This window comes from Oncorhynchus kisutch, linkage group LG30, assembly GCF_002021735.2.
Source record: "Oncorhynchus kisutch isolate 150728-3 linkage group LG30, Okis_V2, whole genome shotgun sequence".
In the NCBI taxonomy this organism is placed as follows: Eukaryota; Metazoa; Chordata; class Actinopteri; order Salmoniformes; family Salmonidae; genus Oncorhynchus; species Oncorhynchus kisutch.
The window spans coordinates 46,969,569-46,990,738 of record NC_034203.2 but is presented as its reverse complement, the minus strand read 5'-3'; the positions used below and the strand labels follow the sequence as shown (position 1 = coordinate 46,990,738).

The 21,170-nt window shown below is 42.5% G+C and overlaps 1 protein-coding gene across 6 annotated transcripts in view; it reads right to left on the bottom strand.

The window, feature by feature from the left end:
• Positions 1-1,978: 1,978 nt before the first annotated feature.
• Positions 1,979-21,170, bottom strand: part of LOC109881560 (acetyl-coenzyme A synthetase, cytoplasmic) — a 34,740-nt gene continuing 15,548 nt past the window's right edge. For all 6 annotated transcript variants that reach the window (XM_031809687.1, XM_020473674.2, XM_031809686.1 and 3 more), the window contains 14 exons: positions 20,458-20,530; positions 17,949-18,024; positions 17,111-17,195; positions 14,296-14,433; positions 12,139-12,309; positions 9,469-9,602; positions 8,940-9,072; positions 7,689-7,745; positions 7,269-7,349; positions 5,707-5,815; positions 5,449-5,517; positions 3,894-4,070; positions 2,655-2,729; positions 1,979-2,538 (listed from right to left, as the gene is read on the bottom strand). In XM_031809687.1, the coding sequence (XP_031665547.1) occupies positions 2,411-2,538; positions 2,655-2,729; positions 3,894-4,070; positions 5,449-5,517; positions 5,707-5,815; positions 7,269-7,349; positions 7,689-7,745; positions 8,940-9,072; positions 9,469-9,602; positions 12,139-12,309; positions 14,296-14,433; positions 17,111-17,195; positions 17,949-18,024; positions 20,458-20,530 (1,506 nt within the window). In that variant the 3' untranslated portion in view covers positions 1,979-2,410. The remainder of the gene's footprint in view (positions 2,539-2,654; positions 2,730-3,893; positions 4,071-5,448; positions 5,518-5,706; positions 5,816-7,268; positions 7,350-7,688; positions 7,746-8,939; positions 9,073-9,468; positions 9,603-12,138; positions 12,310-14,295; positions 14,434-17,110; positions 17,196-17,948; positions 18,025-20,457; positions 20,531-21,170) is intronic.

The window sequence follows — 21,170 nt, the reverse complement described above, 5'->3', positions numbered from 1 at the left end:
AACGCCATGTTTCCTGTTGTGTGTTATATAAACGCCATGTTTCCTGTTGTGTATTATATAAAACGCCATGTTTCCTGTTGTGTATTATATAAACGCCATGTTTCCTGTTGTGTATTATATAAACGCCATGTTTCCTGTTGTGTATTATATAAACGCCATGTTTCCTGTTGTGTATTATATAAAACGCCATGTTTCCTGTTGTGTATTATATAACGCCATGTTTCCTGTTGTGTATTATATAAACGCCATGTTTCCTGTTGTGTATTATATAAACGCCATGTTTCCTGTTGTGTATTATATAAAACGCCATGTTTCCTGTTGTGTATTATATAAACGCCATGTTTCCTGTTGTGTATTATATAAACGCCATGTTTCCTGTTGTGTATTATATAAACGCCATGTTTCCTGTTGTGTATTATATAAACGCCATGTTTCCTGTTGTGTATTATATAACGCCATGTTTCCTGTTGTGTATTATATAAACGCCATGTTTCCTGTTGTGTATTATATAAAACGCCATGTTTCCTGTTGTGTATTATATAAACGCCATGTTTCCTGTTGTGTATTATATAAACGCCATGTTTCCTGTTGTGTATTATATAAAACGCCATGTTTCCTGTTGTGTATTATATAAACGCCATGTTCCTGTTGTGTATTATATAAACGCCATGTTTCCTGTTGTGTATTATATAAAACGCCATGTTTCCTGTTGTGTATTATATAAACGCCATGTTTCCTGTTGTGTATTATATAAACGCCATGTTTCCTGTTGTGTATTATATAAACGCCATGTTTCCTGTTGTGTATTATATAAACGCCATGTTTCCTGTTGTGTGTTATATAAACGCCATGTTTCCTGTTGTGTATTATATAAAACGCCATGTTTCCTGTTGTGTATTATATAAACGCCATGTTTCCTGTTGTGTATTATATAAACGCCATGTTTCCTGTTGTGTATTATATAAACGCCATGTTTCCTGTTGTGTATTATATAAACGCCATGTTTCCTGTTGTGTATTATATAAACGCCATGTTTCCTGTTGTGTATTATATAAACGCCATGTTTCCTGTTGTGTATTATATAAAACGCCATGTTTCCTGTTGTGTATTATATAAACGCCATGTTTCCTGTTGTGTATTATATAAAACGCCATGTTTCCTGTTGTGTATTATATAAACGCCATGTTTCCTGTTGTATATTCTATAACCTGTGTTTTCTGCAGAAAGACCATTCCCACCAACCACATTTATTTTTATGAGATACACAAAAAATGGTTGAGATTGTAGAGCTTCTTCATCTGTCTCTCTGTGGGGGTGATTTTCAGAGGTGGCACCACAGGAGGGTTTTTCCTAGGGCCCCCCCCCCCCCCAGAGTTTTTCCTGATCTGGTAGGCTAACCCAACCAGGTAAAACTCCAGAACCTAAGTCGTAGGGTATGACATAGTAATAGTCAGCTGTAAAACAGTTGCATGTGAGCTATGTTGGGACTAAATTGTTATTTCCCAACATCCAGGTCATATGGTTTAAAAATGATTTATTCTTTAAAATACTAATCAACAACTGTGATTGGACAATAGAACCAACAGGGCTGACTGTATGCACGGTTACACAGTGTGGGCCTTTTAGCATCTGTAATTGAAAAGTGACTCATACAGGATGTCATCACTATTGTGTTCATCGATTGATTTCAGTCAATCATTTTGAATTGATTCGGTCTGGGTAGACTAGCCACCTGAAGTCGGAAAATATAAAAAATCTAATTTGATCACAGTCACATTTTCTCTTAACACAAATAAAATAGGCCTATTTTAGGCTATAAATACAAAGCTTTGGCCACTTCGTTTCACCTGGCCAGAAGAGACCAGAGTGCATAGGTTTCTCTAGGCCACCTGTAGCCGTTATCAGTAGACTACAGTTGATCAGACTGAAGCACGAGTTGACAAATCATGAAGGCAAATCATTCCAAACAACAGTAATCTTCAATGCTTTTGTGTCAATGTTTTTTATTTATTAAACCGAATTGAAAAAGTGTTGGGGTAAATGCCAGCTCGCCACACATGGCCACCTTGCTGATGGCCACCCTGCTGATGGCCACCCTGCTGATGGCCACCCTGCTGATGGCCACCCTGCTGATGGCCACCCTGCTGATGGCCACCCTGCTGTGCTGATCTCTGCAACGTGGATAGATGGAAATAAAAGTGCACAAACTGCTACAAATTAAGAAATATATCCTGTATGTTCTATTATTTTTTTTAAACATCAATTTTTTATTTTTAAGAGTTGGTGGCAGGAATGGGCTTCCATAGTTTTCAGATCGGTGTGGATGATGGAGAGGAAATGAGGAGACGAGGAGAGGAGATGAGTTGTCAAGGAGAGGAAGCTACTGTAGAGTGTTGACATGCAGCCCCCCTCAAGAGGCCGTTTCACAGCGGTGGTTGAACAGGACCTCTACGACCTTGGGGTCAGCCATAGTTGAAAGGTCACCTAGATCCTTCTCGTTCCGGGCGATCTGCCTCAGGACCCGCCTCATGATCTTACCTGAGGATGAGATATTTTGTTAAATAAAACGAAAATAATAAATAAAAATGTAAAAGACAAAATGTCCATAAAAGTATAAAAAAAAAGAAAGAAATCAGGAAGGAGGTAACACGTACCAGATCGTGTTTTAGGAAGTCCAGGAGCATTCTGGATGAAGTCTGGGGTTGCGATCGGACCAATCTTCTCCCTCACTAACAAGACATGTTATGTTGTTGTGTTAAATCAAGAACCAACAAGAAAAAAAAACTCATTTGATTTGCTGTAAACAGGAGTACAACATGTTATTGGTCGCATACAGGTGTCTGGTAGATGTTATTGGTCGCATACAGGTGTTCAGTGTTAGTTCTACAAGGGGTCACCTGTAATCTAGTGTTAGTTCTACAAGGGGTCTCCTGTAATCTTGGGTTAGTTCTACAAGGGGTAACCTGTAATCTAGTGTTAGTTCTACAAGGGGTAACCTGTAATCTAGTGTTAGTTCTACAAGGGGTAACCTGTAATCTTGGGTTAGTTCTACAAGGGGTAACCTGTAATCTAGGGTTAGTTCTACAAGGGGTAACCTGTAACCTAGTGTTAGTTCTACAAGGGGTAACCTGTAATCTTGGGTTAGTTCTACAAGGGTTAACCTGTAATCTTGGGTTAGTTCTACAAGCGGTCACCTGTAATCTAGTGTTAGTTCTACAAGGGGTCACCTGTAATCTAGTGTTAGTTCTACAAGGGGTCACCTGTAATCTAGTGTTAGTTCTACAAGGGGTAACCTGTAATCTTGGGTTAGTTCTACAAGGGGTAACCTGTAATCTAGTGTTAGTTCTACAAGGGGTAACCTGTAATCTTGGGTTAGTTCTACAAGGGGTAACCTGTCATCTAGTGTTAGTTCTACAAGGGGTAACCTGTAATCTTGGGTTAGTGCTACAAGGGGTAACCTGTAATCTAGGGTTAGTTCTACAAGGGGTAACCTGTAATCTACAAGGGGTAACCTGTAATCTACAAGGGGTAACCTGTAATCTAGGGTTAGTTCTACAAGGGGTAACCTGTAATCTACAAGGGGTAACCTGTAATCTAGTGTTAGTTCTACAAGGGGTAACCTGTAATCTTGGGTTAGTTCTACAAGGGGTAACCTGTCATCTAGTGTTAGTTCTACAAGGGGTAACCTGTAATCTTGGATTAGTTCTACAAGGGGTAACCTGTAATCTAGGGTTAGTTCTACAAGGGGTAACCTGTAATCTACAAGGGGTAACCTGTAATCTACAAGGGGTAACCTGTAATCTACAAGGGGTAACCTGTAATCTAGGGTTAGTTCTACAAGGGGTAACCTGTAACCTAGTGTTAGTTCTACAAGGGGTAACCTGGTCAAACACCTTGTCTCTTGAGTTCATCCACCAGAGTGCGGTTGAACTCTCTGCAGTCCTTCAGAGTAACGAAACAGTAGAGACACTCCCCCTTGACCGTGTGGGGTCTGCTGACCACTGCAGCCTCGGCCACCGCTCCGTGGTCTGTTAGAGATGCCTCTACCTCCGCTGTACTCAACAGGTGACCTGGAGGGAGACAACGTTATCAACACTGTGGGTTCCCATTTACATCATCGTCATCATGTGGCCTGTAGGGAAGACAACACTGTGGGTTATCATCATCCATCTATATATCTATCTACTGTATCTATCTATCTACTGTATCTATCTATCTAACCTACTGTATCTATCTATTCTATCTACTGTATCTGTCTATCTACTGTATCTAGCTAAAGTATCTATCTATATACTGTATTTGTCTACAGTATATATCTATCTAATATACTGTATCTACCTATCTACAGAATCTATCTAATCTATCTACTGTATCTATCTAATCTACTGTATCTACCTATCTATCTGGCCGCCTTTCGTTCCAGTACTCTGCTGCCTGTGACTGGAACGAATTGCAAAAAAAATCGTTGAAGTTGGAGACTTATCTCCCTCACCAACTTCAAACATCAGCTATCTGAGCAGCTAACCGATCGCTGCAGCTGTACAGTCTATTGGTAAACAGCCCACCCATTTTCACCTACCTCATCCCCATACTGTTTTTATTTATTTACTTTTCTGCTCTTTTGCACACCAATATCTCTACCTGTACATGACCATCTGATCATTCATCACTCCAGTGTTAATCTGCAAAATTGTAATTATTCACCTACCTCCTCATGCCTTTTGCACACATTGTATATAGACTCCCTTTTTTTCTACTGTGTTATTGACTTGTTAATTGTTTACTCCATGTGTAACTCTCTGTTGTCTGTTCACACTGCTATGCTTTATCTTGGCCAGGTCGCAGTTGTAAATGAGAACTTGTTCTCAACTAGCCTACCTGGTTAAATAAAGGTGTTCTCAACTAGCCTACCTGGTTAAATAAAGGTGTTCTCAACTTGCCTACCTGGTTAAATAAAGGTGTTCTCAACTAGCCTACCTGGTTAAATAAAGGTGTTCTCAACTAGCCTACCTGGTTAAATAAAGGTGTTCTCAACTAGCCTACCTGGTTAAATAAAGGTGTTCTCAACTTGCCTACCTGGTTAAATAAAGGTGTTCTCAACTTGCCTACCTGGTTAAATAAAGGTGTTCTCAACTTGCCTACCTGGTTAAATAAAGGTGTTCTCAACTTGCCTACCTGGTTAAATAAAGGTGTTCTCAACTAGCCTACCTGGTTAAATAAAGGTGTTCTCAACTTGCCTACCTGGTTAAATAAAGGTGAAATAAATAAGAAAGCGACTGTATCCACCTACTGCATCTACCTATCTAATCTACGGTATCTATCAATCTATGTATCTATCTATCTATAGCCTGTTTTTACAGCAACATTTATCAGAGAGTGCTTCACAGTAACCTGGCTTTGATTAAGCCAGCAGCAGCACAGTGGCCAAACTCTAGGAAAACAAATGACCTGATACGTTGATCATGTCATCTATCCTGCCTGCGATCCAGTAGTATCCATCTTTATCCCTCCTGCAACCTGGGAAACAATTCATTAATTCACTTTATTAAACCTTGTAAAAAAGAAAACAAAAACCAGTGCCACGTTTAAACGTCGATGTCGCCATTACAATGTGATTGTGATCGTCAATGAATATGATGAATGTAATCTAATACAACATGAATCTAATCAATCAAAGAATGCAAGGTGTTGTTTGGACAGTCTCACCATCCCCGGTCACATAGAAACCGGGGAACTTCTTGAAGTACGTGCTCTCAAACCGCTCCTGGTTTCCGTACACGGTACGCATGATACCAGGCCAGGGCCGACGGAACACCTACAACAACATCCCAGACCGTGGCTCTTAGTTTAGAAATATTACGGTAATAACCCTACCAGTACCTAATGAAACACCTGCAACAACATCACAGACCGGGGCTCTTAGTTTAGAAATAATTACGGTATTAACCCTACCAGTACCTAATGAAACACCTGCAACAACATTCAACATTACAGACCGTGGCTCTTAGTTTATAAATATTACGGTATTAACCCTACCAGTACCTAATGAAACACCTGCAACAACATTACAGACCGTGGCTCTTAGTTTAGAAATATTACGGTAATAACCCTACCAGTACCTAATGAAACACCTGCAACAACATTACAGACCGTGGCTCTTAGTTTAGAAATATTACGGTAATAACCCTACCAGTACCTAATGAAACACCTGCAACAACATTACAGACCGTGGCTCTTAGTTTAGAAATATTACGGTAATAACCCTACCAGTACCTAATGAAACACCTGCAACAACATTACAGACCGTGGCTCTTAGTTTAGAAATATTACGGTAATAACCCTACCAGTACCTAATGAAACACCTGCAACAACATCCCAGACCGGGGCTCTTAGTTTATAAATAATTACGGTATTAACCCTACCAGTACCTAATGAAACACCTGCAACAACATTACAGACCGTGGCTCTTAGTTTAGAAATATTACGGTATTAACCCTACCAGTACCTAATGAAACACCTGCAACAACATTACAGACCGTGGCTCTTAGTTTATAAATATTACGGTATTAACCCTACCAGTACCTAATGAAACACCTGCAACAACATTACAGACCGTGGCTCTTAGTTTAGAAATATTACAGTAATAACCCTACCAGTACCTAATGAAACACCTGCAACAACATTACAGACCGGGGCTCTTAGTTTAGAAATATTACGGTATTAACCCTACCAGTACCTAATGAAACACCTGCAACAACATTACAGACCGTGGCTCTTAGTTTAGAAATAATTACGGTATTAACCCTACCAGTACCTAATGAAACACCTGCAACAACATTCAACATTACAGACCGTGGCTCTTAGTTTATAAATATTATGGTATTAACCCTACCAGTACCTAATGAAACACCTGCAACAACATTACAGACCGTGGCTCTTAGTTTAGAAATATTACGGTAATAACCCTACCAGTACCTAATGAAACACCTGCAACAACATTACAGACCGGGGCTCTTAGTTTAGGAACATTACGGTAATAACCCTACCAGTACCTAATGAAACACCTGCAACAACATTCAACATTACAGACCGGGGCTCTTAGTTTATAAACATTACGGTAATAACCCTATATGAAATCCATATTATAAGGATAGTGATAAATAAAAAAAACATTTTTAAACTTGAAGTGATTGTACCACAGAATGTGTGTTGTACTGACCAGATAGTATAGTGTTACTGACCAGATAGTATAGTGTTATAATACTGACCAGATAGCCCTCTGCCTCTCCCTCCAGTTCCTCTCCATGCTCGTTCAGTATGGTGGGCTCCACGCCAAAGAAAGGAAACGTCTGGAACATCAGACCGATTCAAATCAATAGGATTCAAGGTTGATTCGATGCTTTTATAAAAAGGGGGTAGGAAACCCTGGTCCTGGATTACCACGGACACGTCATGTTTTTAATTGTTTCATTTTATTTAACTCGACCTGAAAAACCAGGTGTGTTCAATTTAGACGATCACTGATCAATTAGCTCAGATGGTCAGGTGTGATGGCCTCGTTGGAACCTGCAGTGCTCCATGAACTCTGTTGCCCTACCCCTACCCCTGCCCTTACCCCTGCCCTTAACCCTGCCCTTAACCCTGCCCCTAAACACTGTGTACACGGTGTATATATGATGGTAACTTACAGCTGATCCAGGTTTCAGAGGTGTAGCGGCAGGTAAAGGAGTTAAAACATGGCCACCCTGAGCAAGAACACACACACAATGAACAACAATCTAAACGCGACATGCACCGAAATGTTTCATTTGTACAACAACAAAAAACTTTCTCCTCTCAAATGTTATGCACAAAATGTGTTTATACATCCCTGTTTAGTGAGCATTTCTCCTTTGCCAAGATAATCCATCCACCTGACAGGTGTGGTATATCAAGAATCTGATTAAAATAGCATGATCATGCCATAGGTGCACCTTGTGCGGAGGACAATAAAAGACCACTCTAAAATGTGCCGTTTTGTCTCACAACACAATGCCACTGATGTCTCAAGTTGAGGGAGTGTGCAATTAGCATGCTGACTGCAGGAATGTCCAACTGAGCTGTTGCCAGAGAATTTAAATGTTAATTTCTCTACCATAAGCCGCCTCCAACGTCATTTTAGAGAATTTGGGAGGACGTCCAACCGGCCTCACAACCGCAGGCCACGTGAATATGGCATCGTGTGCGTGAGCGGTTTGCTGATGTCAATGATGTGAACAGTGTGCCCCATGGTGGGATTGGGATTATGGTATGGGCCATTGCATTTTAAAATCGGTGGCAACTTGAATGCACATAGATACTGTAACAAGATCCTGAGGCCCATTGTTGTGCCATTCACCCACCACCATCACGGCCCCATGTCGCAAGGATCTGTACACAATTCCTGGAAGATGTAAATGTCCAAGTTCTTCCATGGCCTGCATACTCACCAGACATGTCACCCATTGAGCATGTTTGGGATGCTCTGGATCGACGTGTATGACAGCGTGTTCCAATTCCCGCCAATATCCAGCAACTTCACACAGCCATTGAAGAGGAGTGAGACAACATTCCACAGGCCACAATCAACAGCCTGATCAATTCTATGTGAAGGAGATGTGTCACGGTGCATGAGGCAAATGGTGATCACACCAGATACTGACTGGTTTTCTGATCCACGCTCCGACCTTGTTTTTAACCAACAGATATTGTATTCCCAGTCATGTTAGATCCATACATTATGAACTGTAGCTCAGTAAAATCTTCATATTTTTCAGATGTATTAATTTTTTAAATTTTAACTGTATTTTCTAACTTCTTTTCAGTCAAATAGACGTAATAGAAAACAATTAAAAGATTTAACATTTTTAAAAGGACGATTTCAAAACAGACATTCTGGACTGGCACTCAGCGTCTCTCACCGTCTCGGTCTGCCAGAAGGTGTCCACCACAGGGCATCTCTTCTGACCAATCACCTCGTGGTACCAATGCCACGCCTCCGGGTTGATGGGCTCACCTACAGTACCCAGAATCCTCAGCGATGACAGGTCGTACCTGCAGGGAGTGACAGGATTAGGGTGAATAAGTGAAGAAAATGCTGAGTCTGGTCTGGTTCAACAGAGTGTTGGTTCTCTTTTCGTCCAACAGATGGCGCTAGTGGACAGAAGGACACTATTATTATAGCCAAAGTGCTATAGTTCAGATCAGTGTATGACGCAAAGATGAAAGGCCGGGATTCAATCTGATCAGCTGTAGATCCAGCGGTAATAGTTTGCTTGACATTTAAAAGGTCATTTCCTACTGGGCAGACATCATGTATGAGGTCTCTGCGAACGCAGGGAACATTACCTTAAAAAGATGCATAGCAACAACAAAAAAAGAAGCACAGATTGGATTGACTCCTGGCCTTACAGTGTGAGAAAACACAGTGTGTGTGTGCGTGTGTCTTACTTCTGTACTGGATCTAATCCGTACTTCATCAGAAGGCGTATGGCTGTGGGAGCTGTGTAGAACTTGGTCACTCTGTACTTCTCAATCACCTCCCAGAAACGCCCAACGTGAGGGTGGACTGGAATACCCTCAAACTGGAGAACACACACACACACACGGTTCAGTCATGCAAAATATACAAAGAAAGTGCTAGTATTACAACGTATGTAACTTGTGGTAACCAACCCAACATGTTAACCAATCAGACCAAGAGGATTCCCACCAACCAACATGTTAACCAATCAGACCAAGAGGGTTCCCACCAACCAACATGTTAACCAATCAGACCAAGAGGGTTCCCACCAACCCAACATGTTAACCAATCAGACCAAGAGAATTCCCACCAACCAACATGTTAACCAATCAGACCAAGAGGATTCCCACCAACCAACATGTTAACCAATCAGACCAAGAGGGTTCCCACCAACCCAACATGTTAACCAATCAGACCAAGAGGATTCCCACCAACCCAACATGTTAACCAATCAGACCAAGAGGATTCCCACCAACCCAACATGTTAACCAATCAGACCAAGAGGGTTCCCACCCACCAACCCAACCAATCAGACCAAGAGGATTCCCACCCACCAACCCAACATGTTAACCAATCAGACCAAGAGGGTTCCCACCCACCAACCCAACATGTTAACCAATCAGACCAAGAGGATTCCCACCCACCAACCCAACATGTTAACCAATCAGACCAAGAGGGTTCCCACCCACCAACCCAACCAATCAGACCAAGAGGATTCCCACCCACCAACCCAACATGTTAACCAATCAGACCAAGAGGGTTCCCACCCACCAACCCAACATGTTAACCAATCAGACCAAGAGGATTCCCACCCACCAACCCAACATGTTAACCAATCAGACCAAGAGGATTCCCACCCACCAACCCAACATGTTAACCAATCAGACCAAGAGGGTTCCCACCCACCAACCCAACATGTTAACCAATCAGACCAAGAGGATTCCCACCCACCAACCCAACATGCTAACCAATCAGACCAAGAGGATTCCCACCCACCCACCCAACATGTTAACCAATCAGACCGAGAGGATTCCCACCAACCCAACATGTTAACCAATCAGACCAAGAGGGTTCCCACCCACCAACCCAACATGTTAACCAATCAGACCAAGAGGGTTCCCACCCACCAACCCAACATGTTAACCAATCAGACCAAGAGGGTTCCCACCCACCAACCCAACATGTTAACCAATCAGACCAAGAGGATTCCCACCCACCAACCCAACATGTTAACCAATCAGACCAAGAGGGTTCCCACCCACCAACCCAACATGTTAACCAATCAGACCAAGAGGATTCCCACCCACCAACCCAACATGTTAACCAATCAGACCAAGAGGATTCCCACCCACCAACCCAACATGTTAACCAATCAGACCAAGAGGATTCCCACCCACCAACCCAACATGTTAACCAATCAGACCAAGAGGGTTCCCACCCACCAACCCAACATGTTAACCAATCAGACCAAGAGGATTCCCACCCACCAACCCAACATGTTTACCAATCAGGCCAAGAGGATTCCCACCAACCCAACATGTTAACCAATCAGACCAAGAATTTGTTCTTAACTGACTTGCCTAGTTAAATAAAGGTTAAATTAAATAAAAAAATGTTTGTTCTACTGACCAGTTCTATACCAGTTCTACTGACCAGTTCTATACCAGTTCTAGTGACCAGCTCTATACCAGTTCTACTGACCAGTTCTATTCCAGTTCTACTGACCAGCTCTATACCAGTTCTATACCAGTTCTACTGACCAGTTCTATACCAGTTCTACTGACCAATTCTATACCAGTTCTACTGACCAATTCTATACCAGTTCTACTGACCAGTTCTACTGACCAGTTCTAGTGACCAGCTCTATACCAGTTCTACTGACCAGTTCGACTGACCAGTTCTATACCAGTTCTACTGACCAGTTCTACTGACCAGTTCTACTGACCAGTTCTATACCAGTTCTACTGACCAGTTCTATACCAGTTCTACTGACCAGTTCTATACCAGTTCTAGTGACCAGCTCTATACCAGTTCTAGTGACCAGTTCTACACCAGTTCTACACCAGTTCTACACCAGTTCTACACCAGTTCTATACCAGTTCTATACCAGTTCTACTGACCAGTTCTACTGACCAGTTCTACACCAGTTCTACTGACCAGTTCTACTGACCAGTTCTATACCAGTTCTACTGACCAGCTCTACTGACCAGTTCTACTGACCAGTTCTACTGACCAGTTCTATACCAGTTCTACTGACCAGCTCTATACCAGTTCTATACCAGTTCTACTGACCAGTTCTACTGACCAGTTCTATACCAGTTCTATACCAGTTCTAGTGACCAGCTCTATACCAGTTCTAGTGACCAGCTCTATTGACCAGTTCTACACCAGTTCTAGTGACCAGTTCTACTGACCAGTTCTACACCAGTTCTACACCAGTTCTACTGACCAGTTCTACTGACCAGTTCTACTGACCAGTTCTACACCAGTTCTACTGACCAGTTCTACACCAGTTCTACTGACCAGTTCTATACCAGTTCTACTGACCAGTTCTACTGACCAGTTCTACTGACCAGTTCTACACCAGTTCTACTGACCAGTACGCTGGTAGCCCCGTTGGCCAGGGGTCCATAGGTGATGTAGGAGTGCCCGGTGATCCATCCTATATCTGCGGTACACCAGTACACATCGTCTGGCTGGTGGTCAAACACATACTTAAAGGTCAGAGAGGTGTAGAGCAGGTAGCCTGCTACCGTGTGGAGGACACCCTGTAGGGGAGGAAGACACAGGGTTAACACACAGAGGAACATACATACACACAGACACACACAGAGGAACATGCACACGCATTACACATATTATCACTCGAGGTGTGTATGTGTATATATATTTATATGTATATATATGTGTGACTGAGTGTGTGTGTATATATACAGTATTTAGTCAGCCACCAATTGTGCAAGTTCTCCCACTTAAAAAGATAAGAGGCCTGTAATTTTCATCATAGGTACACTTCAACTATGACAGACAAAATGAGAAGAAAAAAATCCAGAAAATCACATTGTAGGATTTTTAATTTATTTATTTGCAAATTATGGTGGAAAATAAGTATTTGGTCAATAACAAAAGTTTCTCAATACTTTGTTATATACCCTTTGTTGGCAATGACAGAGGTCAAACGTTTTCTGTAAATCTTCACAAGGTTTTCACACACTGTTGCTGGTATTTTGGCCCATTCCTCCATGCAGATCTCCCCTAGAGCAGTGATGTTTTGGGGCTGTTGCTGGGAAACACGGACTTTCAACTCTCTCCAAAGATTTTCTATGGGGTTGAGATCTGGAGACTGGCTAGGCCACTCCAGGACCTTGAAATGCTTCTTACGAAGCCACTTCTTCGTTGCCCGGGCAGTGTGTTTGGGATCATTGTCATGCTGAAAGACCCAGCCACGTTTCATCTTCAATGCCCTTGCTGATGGAAGGAGGTTTTCACTCAAAATCTCACGATACATGGCCCCATTCATTCTTTCCTTTATACGGATCAGTCGTCCTGGTCCCTTTGCCAAAAAAACAGCCCCAAAGCATGATGTTTCCACCCCCATGCTTCACAGTAGGTATGGTGTTCTTTGGATGCAACTCAGCATTCTTTGTCCTCCAAACACGACGAGTTGAGTTTTTACCAAAAAGTTATATTTTGGTTTCATCTGACTATATGACATTCTCCAATCGTCTTCTGGATCATCCAAATGCTCTCTAGCAAACTTCAGACGGGCCTGGACATGTACTGGCTTAAACAGGGGGACACGTCTGGCACTGCAGGATTTGAGTCCCTGGCGGCGTAGTGTGTTACTGATGGTAGGCTTTGTTACTTTGGTCCCAGCTCTCTGCAGGTCATTCACTAGGTCCCCCCGTGTGGTTCTGGGATTTTTGCTCACCGTTCTTGTGATCATTTTGACCCCACGGGGTGAGATCTTGCGTGGAGCCCCAGATCGAGGGAGATTATCAGTGGTCTTGTATGTCTTCCAGTTCCTAATAAGTGCTCCCACAGTTGATTTCTTCAAACCAAGCTGCTTACCTATTGCAGATTCAGTCTTCCCAGCCTGTTGCAGGTCTACAATTTTGTTTCTGACAGCTCTTTGGTCTTGGCCATAGTGGAGTGTGACTGTTTGAGGTTGTGGACAGGTGTCTTTTATACTGATAACAAGTTCAAACAGGTGCCATTAATACAGGTAACAAGTGGAGGACAGAGGAGCCTCTTAAAGAAGAAGTTACAGGTCTGTTAGAGCCAGAAATCTTACTTGTTTGTAGGTGACCAAATACTTATTTTCCACCATAATTTGCAAATAAATTCATTAAAAATCCTACAATGTGATTTTCTGGATTTTTTTTTCTAATTTTGTCTGTCATAGTTGAAGTGTTCCTATGATGAAAATTACAGGCCTCTCTCATCTTTTTAAGTGGGAGAACTTGCACAATTGGTGGCTGACTAAATACTTTTTTGCCCCACTGTATGTATGCATGTATGTCTGTGTATGCATGTGTGTATATGTATGTATGTATGTGTATATGTATGTATGTATGTATGTATGTATGTATGTATGTATGTATGTATGTATGTATGTATGTGTGGTGTGTGGTGTGTGGTGTGTGGTGTGTGTATGTGCGTGTGTGTGTATGTGCGTGTGTGTGCATGTGCGCGCGTGCGTGTGTATGTATGTGTGTGTGTGGTGTGTGTGTGTGTGTGAGTGAGTACCCTACCTTTGGTTTGCCAGTAGATCCGCTGGTATAAAGTATAAAGAGAGGATCCTCTGCATCCAGCCACTCAGGTTCACACTGCTCTGAGACCTGTCCCATCACCTCCTCCCAACACACATCACACGCAGCATCCCACGGAGTCTGGACAACAGGAAATACAACAGGACTCAGGTTCACACTGCTCTGAGACCTGTCCCATCACCTCAGAGACCTGTCCCATCACCTCAGAGACCTGTCCCATCACCTCAGAGACCTGTCCCATCACCTCAGAGACCTGTCCCATCACCTCAGAGACCTGTCCCATCACCTCCTCCCAACACACGCAGCATCCCACAGAGTCGAGACAACAGGAAATACAACAGAAACCTGATCGTCAGAATACAGTAGAAGTAGAGTCGTGGCCAAAAGTTTTGAGAATGACACAAATATTAATTTTCACAAAGTCTGCTGCCTCAGTTTGTATGATGGCAATTTGCATATACTCCAGAATGTTATGAAGAGTGATCAGATGAATTGCAAAGTCCCACTTCGCCATGCAAATGAACACCAAAAATAAACAGTTTCCACTGCATTTCAGCCCTGCCACAAAAAGGACCAGCTGACATCATGTCAGTGATTATCTCGTTAACACAGGTGTGAGTGTTGACGAGAACAAGGCTAGAGACCACTCTGTCATGCTGATTGAGTTAGAATAACAGACTGGAAGCTTCAAAAGGAGGGTGGTGCTTGGAATCATTGTTCTTCCTCTGTCAATCATGGTTACCTGCAAGGAAACACGTGCCGTTATCATTGCTTTGCACAAAAATGACTTCACAGGCAAGGATATTGCTGCCAATAAGATTGCACCTAAATCAACTATTTATCGGATCATCAAGAACTTCAAGGAGAGTGGTTAAATTGTTGTAAAGAAGGCTTCAGAGTGCCTAAGAAAGTCCAGCAAGCGCCAGGACTGTCTCCGAAAGTTGATTCAGCTGTGGGATCGGGGCACCACCAGTACAGAGCTTGCTCAGGAATGGCAGCAGGCAGGTGTGAGTGCATCTGCACGCACAGTGAGGCGAAGACCTTTGGAGGATGGCCTGGTGTCAAGAAGGGCAGCAAAGAAGCCACTTCTCTCCAGGAAAAACATCAGGGACAGACTGATATTCTGAAAAGGGTACAGGGATTAGACTGCTGGGGGCTGGGGTAAAGTCATTTTCTCTGATGAATTCCCTTTCCGATTGTTTGGGGCATCTGGAAAAAAGCTTGTCCGGAGAAGACAAGGTGAGCGCTAACATCAGTCCTGTGTCATGCCAACAGTAAAGCATCCTGAGACCATTCATGTGTGGGGTTGCTTCTCAGCCAAGGGAGTGGGCTCACTCACAATTTTGCCAAGAACACAGCCATGAATAAAGAATGGTACCAACACATCCTCCGAGAGCACCTTCTCCCAACCATCCAGGAACAGTTTGGTGAAGCACCTTGCCATAAGGCAAATGTGATAACTAAGTGGCTCGGACAAAACATCAATATTTTGGGTCCATGGCCAGGAAACTCCCCAGACCTTAATCCCATTGAGAACTTGTGGTCAATCCTCAAGAGGCGGGTGGACAAACAAAAAACCCATACATTCTGACAAACTCCAAGTATTGATTATGCAAGAATGGGCTGCCATCAGTCAGGATGGGGCCCAGAAGTTAATTGGCAGCATGCCAGGGCGGATTGCAGAGGTCTTGAAAAAGAAGGGTAAACACTGCAAATATTGACTCTTTGCATCAACTTCATGTAATTGTCAATAAAAGCCTTTGACACTTATGAAATGCTTGTAATTATACTTCAGTATTCCATAGTAACATCTGACAAAACATTTAAAGACACTGAAGCAGCAAACGTTGTGGAAATGTATATTTGTGTCATTCTCAAAACTTTTGGCCACGACTGTACACCAGGACCATGATAGTCAGAATACAGTAGAACTACACCAGGACCATGATAGTCAGAATACAGTAGAACTACACTAGGAATTACAGCAGGAACCTGACAGTCAGAATACAATAGAACGACACCAGGACCATGATAGTCAGAATACAGTAAAACTACACCAGGACCATGATAGTCAGAATACAGTAGAACTACACCAGGAATTACAGCAGGAACCTGACAGTCAGAATACAATAGAACGACACCAGGACAGTCAGAATACAGTAAAACTACACCAGGACCATGATAGTCAGAATACAGTAGAACTACACCAGGAATTACAGCAGGAACCTGACAGTCAGAATACAATAGAACGACACCAGGACCATGAGAGTCAGAATACAGTAAAACTACACCAGGACCATGACAGTCAGAATACAGTAGAACTACACCAGGAATTACAGCAGGACCATGACAGTCAGAATACAGTAAAACTACACCAGGAATTACAGCAGGACCATGATAGTCAGAATACAGTAAAAACGACACCAGGAACATGACAGTCAGAATACAGTAGAAGTACAGCAGGACCATGACAGTCAGAATACAGTAAAACTACACCAGGAATTACAGCAGGACCATGACAGTCAGAATACAGTAAAAATGACACCAGGAACATGACAGTCAGAATACAGTAGAAGTACAGCAGGACCATGACAGTCAGAATACAGTAAAACTACACCAGGAATTACAGCAGTAGGAGGACAGCACATCAACAAACACAACTCAGGTAAAAACTCAATATATATATATATATTTTTAGATTGAACAAATCACAAAAAAAGAAGAAGAAAAAATAGCTATTTTAGGTACCGGGCAGTGGTAGCTGAACGTCCGTATTCTGGTCAAAATCTGGGCCTACCTGCAATTTGTTGGAAACATCTCCATCTTGTGTCCTCAGTGCATGATGTTTCACTACTAAACATCTTGTAACAGTGGCGGATGCTCTGTGGAGAAAAGAAGAGCAGAGCTGTCGGCATAGATACCGGATGTGTTATCTGTCCGTAAGGGCAGTCAGTGTAGCGCCGCTGAATATTCCCTATACACTGAGTGGACAAAACATTAAGAACACCTTTCTAATATTGAGTTGCACCATCGTTTCCCCACAGAACAGCCTCAATTCGTCAGGACATGGGACTCTACATGGTGTTGAAAGCGTTTCCACAGGGATGCTGGGCCCATGTTGACTCCAAAAGGGATCATAGGTTTCACCTGGATTCACCTGGTCAGTTTATGTCATGGAAAGAGCAGGTGTTCCTAATGTTTTGTCCACTCAGTGTATGCTTCTACATAGTAGAGTATCTTCCATATGGTGTTTATATGCTGTCATATGTCTTTTGGCTGCGATAGACATACAAGTGCCGTTTCACAAACACAAAATCGCTACGGCGACAGATCGAGATCGCTAGGGGCAACAGACAGATGGGGCTTCCCTGTAGAATCAAAACTCTTGCTGTTGCCCCACTAACCCCACAGCTTGCAGAACAGACAACACTCTCCATCAACAGGGTCTGGCTCTGTGTGTGTGTGTGTGTGTGCCACTGCTCCTATCTCAGGGGTTAAGGTAAACATTATCTGTGATGAAGAGATAGAGACAGACAGATCGACAGACAGAGACAGACAGAAAGAGAGAGACAGACAGACAGAGAGGATGCAGTAGGTATAAGCAGAACCATGATAGAGGTGTAAAGAGAACCTACTTCTCCCTACATTTCTCCAGAGCCTCATCTGCTATCTGTTTCAGGTTGATCAACTTCTCCCCTCTGTACACACCATCTTGAGAGAGAGAGAGAGAATGCAAGTTGATAAGATAAAGTGTTCATCTGAACTGTTGGAGACCCAAGCCCATATAGGATAGAATTGCTTTACCATTTCTTTATTTACCATTTTATTTAACTAGGAAAGTCAGTTAAGAACAAATTCTTATTTAAAACGACGGCCTACACCGACCAAACCCGGACGACGCTGGGGCCAATTGTGCCCCGCCCTACGGGACTCCCAATCACGGCGGCCGGTTGTGGCTGGAATCGAACTGAGATGAAGTGCCTTAGAACGCTGCGCCACTCGGGACTCGGGAGCCCCACTTAAGATGTCAACTCCAGGATGATTGGTCAACTCCAAGGATGATTGGTCCAACAAGGGACCAGCCACGTCCCACATGCATGGTGTCATCTCATTGGACATCAGCCAAGTCCCACATGCATGGTGTCATCTCATTGGACATCAGCCAAGTCCCACATGCATGCTGTCATCTCATTGGACGACATCAGCCTCGTCCCACATGCATGGTGTCATCTCATTGGACGACATCAGCCACGGCCCACATGCATGGTGTCATCTCATTGGACATCAGCCTCGTCCCACATGCATGGTGTCATCTCATTGGACGACATCAGCCTCGTCCCACATGCATGGTGTCATCTCATTGGACATCAGCCACGTCCCACATGCATGGTGTCATCTCATTGGACATCAGCCACGTCCCACATGCATGGTGTCATCTCATTGGACATCAGCCACGTCCCACATGCATGGTGTTACGGTACAGAGTCAATGTGGAGGCTATATACAGGGTGTTACGGTACAGAGTCAATGTGGAGGCTATATACAGGGGGTACCGGTAGAGTCAATGTGGAGGCTATATACAGGGGGTACCGGTACAGAGTCAATGTGGAGGCTATATACAGGGGGTACCGGTACAGAGTCAATGTGGAGGCTATATACAGGGGGTACCGGTACAGAGTCAATGTGGAGGCTATATACAGGGGGTACTGGTACAGAGTCAATGTGGAGGCTATATACAGGGGGTACTGGTACAGAGTCAATGTGGAGACTATATACAGGGGGTACCGGTACAGAGTCAATGTGGAGGCTATATACAGGGGGTACCGGTACAGAGTCAATGTGTGGGGGTACAGGTTAAATATGTCAGGTACAGAGTCAATGTGGAGGCTATATACAGGGGGTACCGGTACCAAGTCAATGTGTGGGGGTACAGGTTAAATATGATATCATGATGATTTGTATCAAATTGAGTGGTATTTTGTTTTGCAAACTCTACTATTGGCCATGTAGAACAGAAACACTGCCAGCCAAACGCCTGTCTTTTGAGAAGTGCAAATTAAATTAAAGTGTAACTATACCCACCAAAATATATATTTATTTTCTTCCCCGGACCTCAAAAGTGGTTTCCTGATGTGGTTTGAGCATAGTTGTGGACTTAAAGAAAAACAAACAAATTGGATGTTCTAAGAAAAGTGTGATTGAGAGTGAAAACCCGAGTCTGAAAAAAACTGGAGGAAATCCGAAACCTGGAAAAACAAGTTGTTTTTGGTGGTGGTGTTATTATGGCAGATAAATGTATTGTCTGAATTCTGAGTGGCTAGTAGATATTTTTAATTTAACTGCTACAGTGGCGGGTGAATCAAAAAGTTAATTTTTAAACCATATCGCTGCTCACAGGCATTTGTTTACACCTTGTTAAGTCATGTAACCTCATTAGCTAGCTAGCTAATAACCGGGTTACTTTACCAGTACACCTTGTTAAGTCATGTTACCTTATTAGCTAACAACCTGGTTAATTTACCAGTACTCCTTGTTAAGTCATGTTACCTCATTAGCTGGCTAGCTAACAACCTGGTTACTTTACCAGTACACCTTGTTAAGTCATGTTACCTCATTAGCTGACTAGTTAACAAATCGGGTTACTTTTGGAGGCACAGAAAGAAAGGAAAAGGGATATCTTCTTTAGAAGATCAAGGACTACAGCAATGAATGAATGACTCATCTCTTGGCACATACTGTAGTCACTCACAAACGTGATGCTCTTAAAGAGACAGTGTAGAATTGTCCGTGTAAAGCATCTCAATAATGTAGTGCTTTTACCCAATGTAGAAACCTAGTATTCTTTGTAATTTCAATGACAGGTTTTTTTTGTATAAACATTCTTGGTTTTTATAATAAACACGTTTTTACAGGGTTAAATATTAGTTTCTAGAGCACAACTGGCTGGCTAGCTTCAAAAGCAGCTAGAATTCATATAGACCCAATATGCTATATCTCAAATCAAGCAAAACAAAATACATCTTCTGGTGCTCCTAGAATTTATGTTGCGCTCCTAACTTTTTTAAGTTGGGAGCACCAGTGCTACCAATTCATTTTTTAAATTTTTTTTTAATTTAGAGCCCTGGACATCAGCCACTCTCTTACCTGCAGTCACCAGGATACTACACTGGGAATCCATGATCCTCTCACATAGAGACTCAGCGGAGAAGCCTGCAAACTGAACCCACACACACACACACACACACACAGCAGGTCAACTCAGTGAGGTTGTATAATATGTATAACAGGGCGAGACGCCAACATCTAATGGAGTCATTTAACAGAACATTGTGATTGATTGTTATTGCAGACATTTGTTCAATATAAAAAATTTAAATAAAAATGATTTGATGTTAGAGTTAGCTTTACCATTTACTGTAAGCCTGCTCCTTTAAAAGAAAGACATTTAAAAAATAAAAGCCACTTCCACATTGGACCCGGTTAAATAGTTCACAGTTTAACATTTCAAAAAAAGTGTCTTCCTACTTCTCAATGTGACCATAGCGTTTTAATATGAAATACATTTTTAGGACGTGATGGACTCTGGACCTTATCGTTTAAAAATTATACTCAGCAAAATGGCATTGAATACAAAAGCATTTCTAAACTTAAATGTTGTTGTTTTAAACTACATGAGAAATCACACCAGAATAGAAGTAGTGATACTGCAAACACACCAAAACTATCAAAACATTGGCAACAAATCTCTTATGTCCCGTTCGTGAATTATACAGCATTAGACAGCACATAGAACAATGGTCCAGCAGGAAGGGGGACACGTACACTTTAAAAATAGGTCTAAATATAGTCCTGCATAT